At 34.0% G+C, this 8,581-nt stretch overlaps 1 protein-coding gene across 1 annotated transcript in view; it reads right to left on the reverse strand.

Annotated features, from left to right (window-relative positions):
* Positions 1–8,581, reverse strand: part of CNTNAP4 (contactin associated protein-like 4) — a 217,082-nt gene that overhangs the window by 19,859 nt on the left and 188,642 nt on the right. The window contains exon 17 of the mRNA XM_009328202.1: positions 3,463–3,681. Within this exon, the coding sequence (XP_009326477.1) occupies positions 3,463–3,681 (219 nt within the window). The remainder of the gene's footprint in view (positions 1–3,462; positions 3,682–8,581) is intronic.

Consider the following 8,581-nt stretch of genomic DNA (forward strand, 5'->3'; position numbering starts at 1 on the left):
AAGGGAAGGGAAGGGAAGGGAAGGGAAGGGAAGGGAAGGGAAGGGAAGGGAAAAAGGAAAAAAATCTCAAGAAAAAAAACAAGAACAAAAATAGAAAAAAAAAACAAAGAAAAAAAGGAAAAAAGAAAAAAGGGGATGTGAGAGTGATGAGCTGTACAGTTTTACTCTTTCAACATCCTACTAACTGATCAACTGATCTGTGTGTCTGTCTATCTGTCAATCTCATGGTGTGGATCATGATACCCCACAGTTGATGTCTGGCCTGACATACTTTGTCCCAGACTGGAAGTTGTGTCCATTCTTGAGTAATAGGAAGGTTTATCCACCTCACTACAGATGAATACTGGTCAGGATATACCTGACTACCAAGCATATGCAATAAAGATACAGGGCAATCCTAAGGCTAACAGCAATTATTGCTTCATTTGTTTTCACTGTTGTTTGTTTTTAGCACACTTCCTCACAGCTAGCCTTTTATTCATCCTGATTGCATAGTAAGGTGTGCAGTCTACATACTATCTCTCTTATCCTTTGTTGCACAACTTACTCTGATATTTCCTGTCATTTGTTCTCTTTTAAAAAGTAAAAGCAGAAAATACTCTGCGATATGTAAGATTACCAACTATAAGTCTCATGCATTTCCAATTAACTTTTGGTTAAATGTTTCCCTGTGGTCATCCATTTTTATCCCTTTTTATTCCAAAGTTTGTAAAATTCCTGGTGTTACATGGAAAATCTTGACATAGCTGTTGTTATTTACAGATATAATAGCACAAAACCACCTGACAATATGAAGATTTTATGTTATGTCTGCTAAAATGTGCATTTTGATGGCAGCTTTAGGCTTTAGTTCTTCTTCTGGCTTCTTTGGAAAACCAGAGTATATACATGTAAGAAGTAAAAAAAGAGTGTTTTAGCTTGAAGAAATCACAATCCTAGTATGTTAGTAACTGGCTGATGGGTGACTGTGGGAGGTACTAGGTATACGAGACGACATTTAAGTAAAGAGTGCCTCTGCTAATACTGTATATTTCATTTTTCTCTAGATTCTTTCACTGGTTTGAGCAGACAAGCCTGAGTCTGTACCAGTGGACTATCAGTGAAAGTAAGTCTCATTACTCTCTTCACTGAAAAAAATATATTTAATTGAAGAGTTGAAAATATCTTCTAAATAGTTGGGAGTTATAGAAAGTTGCATTATCCAAAAGATTGGTTTAACTCAAACACAAAATAAACTAGACACCATATTGATCCACATGACAGTATTGCAGCTGCAGAAACAGATTACCCAAAAAAGCTTGCTGCAGTCATAGCAAACCCTCACAAATTGTATTCAGGAAATGCATGACAAATTATTCAAATAAATCATTATCGTTTGTCATGTCACACTTCAAAAACACTGTTTTGACTGAATAAAATTAAACAAATGCCATTTTTTCTGCTCCAAATTATTTCAAAATAATTGTATAAATTCATAGGGGATTTCAAGGTACAGAGTACTATGAATGTTATTTCATTTTACTCCCAGGATCTTAAAGAATTTTCAGAGAGGAAAAAAAACCCACAACAGTAGAAGCAAAACAACAGAATCACTCTTCTAATACAATTATTCACCTGAACATTATCTGAACACAACAAGCTAGACAGCTTGCTTGTAGATAAGTCAAAACAGTTTTTAAATTGTCAGCTCCATACAGGAGATGGATGTATATAAATTACTAGAATTTGTCAAATTTTTTGACAAAAAAATCACTCCACTCAATGGCCAATTACTTCATAAAAAATTGCAAGAAAGTGCAACTGTCAATACAGGTTAGTACAGTATTAGACTGTTTGGGAGAAGGGTTAGAAGAACTAGAGATCAATTAATTGTCAAAATTATTATAAAACTGTTCAGACTTGTTATTAGCATAAACACCTGTAGAATTAGACTGTTTCTTAGTCTTGCTTCACAGATCAGACCTTGCAAATTCAAACTGATCTAATTTCAACTGTTTGTATAATAGCAGTTATATGGTAAGTCAAGTCAGAGGACAGCAATATAATTTATTGTAGTATAGTAAACAGAAATCTCCTAGTCATTCCATTAATAGTTCTAGTCCATTACTGCAAATATAAACTAATTTTAAGACTTCTAACTCCACTATAGCTAATATCTTGGATATCATCTTTGTTATAGAAAACTCCTCAATGTTTCTAATCAAAATATAAAATTCTTCAATGTTTGGTCTAGTTTCTATCCTCTACCCTTGATGCCTTCTGAGGCACAGGTCAGAATTCCAATCTCATCATACAAGGGTTCCCCCTCCATTTAATTTTTTCCTAAGGATTCACAGTTTCTGTAGCTACAGTTTCAGAACGCTATTCTTCTTAACTGCACTCCTCCCCAACACACAGCAAATAAAACCTAAATTCATTTAGTATGATGTGTCTCACAGTAGATCTACATAAAGATCTGTTTAAAAGTAGGGCAGACTTTACATGCTCTTATACTGTATTCCATACATATACACCAGAAATTTACAAATTCATAATATGGCAATATTACAGTAAGAACACTACCATGTACATAACACATAGCTCTACATAGCTCTATGTAATAGCTAAATAAACATTAAGTAATTTTTTGTTATTCCATTTCTGCTTTTCCAGTGTTTTATCTAAATACATTAATGTCATATTTACTAAAGTACAAAGGCAGAAATATTCAGGCAAACTTCTTCCTTTGAAGCTTTCACAGTTTAGACAGAACCAACCATAGATCTATGATTCTATGATTCTTTCTGTATTTTTCCTGGTTGTGTGAAATCAAAGAACAGTCCCTTTCTCTTGTTTCCAATACTAAGTAAACACAGTCTGATTATTTCATTATATGTGTTAGCAAAGGGCAGAGGAGTAGATCACAGGTTCATAGAATCACAGAGTGGTTTGGGCTGGAAGGGACTTTTAAAGTTCATCTAGTCCAACCCCCCTGCCATGGGCAGGGACATCTTTCATTAGATCAGGTTGCTCAAAGCCCTGTCCAACTTGACCTTAAACACTTCCAATGATGGGGCATTCACAACTTTTCTGGGCAACCTGAGAAGTTGTGGATGAAGAGAGACAACAAAATTTCCTTGAAATTACAGAAGTAACACAGTTTCCTTCAGCAGGTGACATCCTCTCAAAAAATGGTGCAAACAGAGATCCTTTAGTTGTTCTTCAGACTTCAAAAGAAGAAAACTTTGGCTGAAATCCTGTCCAGCAGTAACTATAGGCTAAGGCACTGAATTTGTAATCTCAAAATAGAGCTACATCTCCATGGATTTTTCACAAAAGCTCTCATCTCATTATAAAAACTGTTTTCAAAAAATCCAGTTGCCACCATTTTTTTCTTCCTGTTTGGGGTGTTGGTTTTTTTTTTATTACTTTTCATATTTCCATGATGATAACTAGGAAGGATTCTGTTAAATGAGTGCTTACCTACAAAAAGCTGGCTATTGAGCTGCAAGCGAATATGCCCATCAGGTGGAGCACTGTGAGAGCTTTGTGGAAGCTGATCTACTTGTAAGGATGCCTCTTTGATGTTTCGTTCAGCCTTCACATAATGCCACTGGTTGTCATTTAAGGAAGTGAGTGATTGCACTGTAACTTCACTAGGTCCATTTCCAACATCAAATGAAAAGATCACTTCAGATGGAGCTAGAAAGAGGACAGTAATAAAGGACATTTTAATTATTTCATAGTTAATTGGGTCACAAAATGATTAAGTGGCAGAACAAGTTACTTTAAGGTCTAGTGTATTATTTCATGGGATAATACTGATCATTTTAGGGGAAAAGTTTACTTCAGGAGGCCTATCCCCAAAGTTCATTCTTCACACTCACTGACAATGAGAACAATGATTTGTCAACAGCATGGAAATCAAACTGTTTGTGGACCCCTAGAAAGCATAGTAGTCAAGAAACAGTGAAATGTGCTAGCTTCATTATTTTTCAGTTTGGATAAAAAGCATCTCTTGCTTACATGCTAATTGATTACCATTGTTAACTATATTTAAATTACCACCACTGTAATCCAATCGACATCTTCTACTGTCTATTTGCTTTTGTTATTTATTCACACAATCTCTACATATATCAGAGGGCAAATTTTGATGTAGTTTATGAGACTATGTATATGGTGAATTAAATTGAGTCATTCCCTAAGCAACTTTCACATTACATGGTTTTATGGTTTGCTTAGAAAATCATAACTGAATCTTTGCAGGTCAAAATAATAAGATGAGGAATATGCCAGAAATTGAAGATCTGAAAACTATGAATATTCTCTCTGAAACTGTTTCTTTCACATATTCAAGGACAATCGTGTATGAAAATAAGTAATCCCTAAACAAGGGATTACCAGCATTTTGAATTATTAAGGATTTGATTAAAGGACTATAGGTCTGAGAAGTTCCATGAATCCAAGAGAAAAGTTCCCATTTATGTCATTGGACTCTGAGAGAAAAGCAAAACAATTAGAAGTAGTCAAAGAAATAAATCAGCTTTAAACATTTTCAAAGATGAATTTACTGAATTAAAAAAAAAATAATCAATGAAATATTTTTATTTTCTTTTCATTTTTTAAAGATACATTAGACTTTTTATAACATTTAGATCCACTTTGGCCAACCTTTAGACTGAGTAATGCCACATGCTTGCAATCCCTTAAGCCCTGAATCTGCTTGTTATAAACTATTTTTCTATAACAGTTGAACCTGAGAGAGAAAAGTAAAATGACAAATACACATAGCATTTGACTTTCCAAATAAAGTAAGGCATAATATGCAGTCAATTTTTAAACAAAATGCCTTTTGTAATAAATGATGTATTCTGCTTAAAAATCAGCAGTGTTTTATACAATAATAAGAAATAGCTGATATCTAAAAACAGTTCCTCAGTAAAATGAATTTTAGGATAAATTTGTCTCATTTGGATAAAGTTTAGAGCTCAGTCTCCCCTTACTGAGGAGTAAAAGAAAAAAAGAAACAAACAACCACACAGTAGGAGAACAAAAGCAACAGAAACTCCATGTGATCAGGTAAAGAGCATTTCCGCTGAATGTTACCTTCTGTAGGGAGGTCTTTGTAATCCTCCAGATACTGTTGGAGTGAAGCCTGAAAACACAAATTCTGCTTTGAACTCACTGAATGTGCCTATTAAATAGCATATCAGAATGACAGATCTGATAATAATGTTACTGTTTAGATTTTAAATGCAAGAAAACACATAATAAAGATTTTGAAATAACCACTGAAATAATGAATTATGTTAGTACCACTAAAAAAGTAATATAAACTTGAAAAAAGGGAACCAATCCCAGAAGTTCCAGAGATGAAGGCCCAAATAGCAAGGATGACCATATGGTCATCTGTTGGAGTGTCCAAAGACTGACCATACGATATGTCAGAAAAAGTGAAAAATATAATCAGTTAACATTCTATAATATTTAAAATAATTCTGCTAAAACCAACTACACTGAAAATTTGGAATAAACTTGGCATTTATAAGCACAGTGGTCAAATGACCTGTGGAAGGTATCCCACAGCACATGGGGAGATGCTGACTGAGTTCTAAAATTTGTCCTCTTGCGACAAAGGACTGAAGCAAAGAACATTTTGGTCATTTCCTGGGCAGCAGGGGAGGGTACGTCCAGAAGTTCTCTTCTGGTGCAAAAATACTTTGTGGGCCCTACCTACGTAGGTGTTACTCAGAAATTTTCCAAACATTGCAGGGACTCTTGTGGCCCTAATGCATTTAAACATAGTCAGAGCACAGCTATAGATTGGCAAAGTGGAGCGGAAGATGCAGTTGACGGTAATCATGGAGAGTGGTCAGTGGCTAGCTGTGGCTAAAATGACTACCAGAAAGCACAGCCGTCGAGAACCACTCAGAGTATCAAGGTTGAGCATCACATGCAGAAGCAGAAAGTGATTACCAAGTAATATGCTACAGAATACAAAACCCAAGCACTTTCCATAAAGGAAACAAGTGAACTCCACTCATCCTGGACAGTAAGTTGTGAATTTTGGCAGACGAAGGCCAACAGCAACTGCATATTGGACTCTTCAGAACTACTTCCAAATCAACCAAAGACGACCCTCCAAGTTAATGCATCATAGTGTTCCCAAACCTACTTTAAATTTCTATTCAACTCATTGCTTTTAAACAGGAAATAATCCTTCTGTGTGCACTCAGATAGTATAAAATAGTTACTCTATTAGACTTTCAGCTAGAGGATGTAACCTGCAGTCATATAATTATTTAATAGAGTGTACTATTCAGAGTTGAATCAGCATTGTTGCTTTCAACCACTAGTTCTGCAGAAGATTACAGGGACTCAGACAAAAATGCAAAGATACAAATCATAAAAATGACTTTGTGGGGAAAAAAAAAAAAGGATCAAGTGTCTTCTTCTAGACAATTCATTTCCTCTGTTTTAAAATACAGTTAGGCTGCACACCTCCATTTTTGCAATAGCTTTCTAGAATATTATACACAGATGCACTGTGTGTTTATAACTTCATAAAACCAAAGAAAACGTGTAGATAAACGTGTAGCACTAAACTACACGTTTCCTATTAAGATTCTTGATCTGACACTTTTGCTTTGGCAGAGTTAGACTTAAAGGTCTGAAGTCCATTATGTCATAAATAAAAGAATTAGATGTAAAGCTTGAGAACAATCAATAAAATACTAAGAAAAATCACAGTGTTCACAAGTATGGAATGCCAAATGTTAATGACATAATGCATTTTAAATCATTTATAACACGTCCTCATCTTAAACACTGACACCTGACATTTTCATTATTGTTATTTATTATTACACAAAACAAAAAAAGACATTGATTTATGTGGAACTATTAGCAGAGTATCAAGTGTGAGTTGGTGATTTACATTCACATCTATTATAAAAGAATATATGATGATGAAATCTAAATGATCCTATACAATATGAAATGTTCAAGGTGATTAACTTTTTTTTTTTTTTTTGAGAGAGAGAGAAAAGTACTTGTGATGGAAAGGTATATTGCTCATTTCTGACTGATATTACCTTCAATGGAAACACACAATTCTGGTTCCACTACAAACAATCTTACCTATGATGCACAAAAAAGAATAGGTCTGTCTATTCAATGAATTAGGATGTTTCTGGAAGTGAAAAAATATCTTTATATGCTACACAATAATGAAATAAACTTTGTTTTTTTAAATGCTGAAAATACAGACCAATTCATCCTTTCACTTTCCTTCATGTCTCACTAGTCACAAGTCATGTAAAAACCGTAAGTATACAGTAGTTTGGGTGCTTATGAATGAATGGGACAAGTGACATGAGTTTGCATATTATTACTCTGAAGAAAAAGTTATGGTTTTCTGCCAGCTGTCTGAATAAATTCCTTTAATGTTTCCATGATTTAACTGTTTATTTTGAAAATGGAAAATCATTTATCACACAAGAATATCATCATTGCTTCAGAGATTCTCCACTGAAGTGCTGACCCCGTACATTTTCTGTATAATGCTACTGTGTTTTCACCTGTTCACAGAACTCTAACAGAAGGCAGTTCATACTCTTGATAAACATGGCAAAAACACTGTTGAAAACAGGGTATCTTTCAAATACAGCACTACAGTTTGAGATAATGCAAACCAAATTGATTAAGTGTTACACAATATTCTATTGTTAAACTGCTTACAGAAGAACACAGGTGATTTCCTGTTTGTTTCAATAACCAAAGACATTAACATTGGCAAAAAAACCAAGCAAGCAAGCAGAATATTTTACTGCTTAATAAAGATGCATTAATGTTTCTATAGTAATATTTTGCATTATATGATAGATATTTATATATATATATATTTATTTGCACTCTTCGCTGGAAAATACTTAAGTCTGATAACAAAATGGATTTGTAAAAAAATGAGGAACTGTCTAATCCCAAGGTAAAAAGAGTTCTAAAGAACTCCCAGAGGAACCTGTCAAGAGTTTTTAATTGATGTGCCGTTTCAAATGAATCCTAAAGCTTTTTGAAACAATACTTCATCCTTTTAAATACTCTCCTTTTTAATAATGAACAATATAAGGCTAAAACATTGGGTGAACTAAGATAAAGCATTTGTTCTACATTAATCATCTTACTGAATTTAGTGAGACATTTAATTTTCTCTCACACAACAAAAATTTATTCGTGTGTAAAAGTCTAAAGATTTGGGTATGTATAAATAAAATAATAATAATAAAAAAATAATTATGAGAAAGTGTGACTAAGCTAGGATATTGTGCCACCGAAGGTCTGTTTATGTTGTGACTGAGTGAATCTCCCAGCAGTCACTTGTAATGCCTGGCCTTAAAATCTGGATTGTGTTGTGGTTTAACCTGGCAGGCAGATAAACACCATACAGCCATTCACTCCCTCCCTCCCAGTGGGATGGGGGAGAGAATTGGAAAAAAAAAGCTAAAACTCAAGGGTTGAGATAAAGACAATTTAATAGGACAGAAAAGAAAGGGAAAATAATAATAATAATAATAATAATAATAATAATAATAATAATGAT

This window comes from Pygoscelis adeliae, unplaced genomic scaffold, assembly GCF_000699105.1.
Source record: "Pygoscelis adeliae isolate BGI_AS28 unplaced genomic scaffold, ASM69910v1 Scaffold45, whole genome shotgun sequence".
In the NCBI taxonomy this organism is placed as follows: Eukaryota; Metazoa; Chordata; class Aves; order Sphenisciformes; family Spheniscidae; genus Pygoscelis; species Pygoscelis adeliae.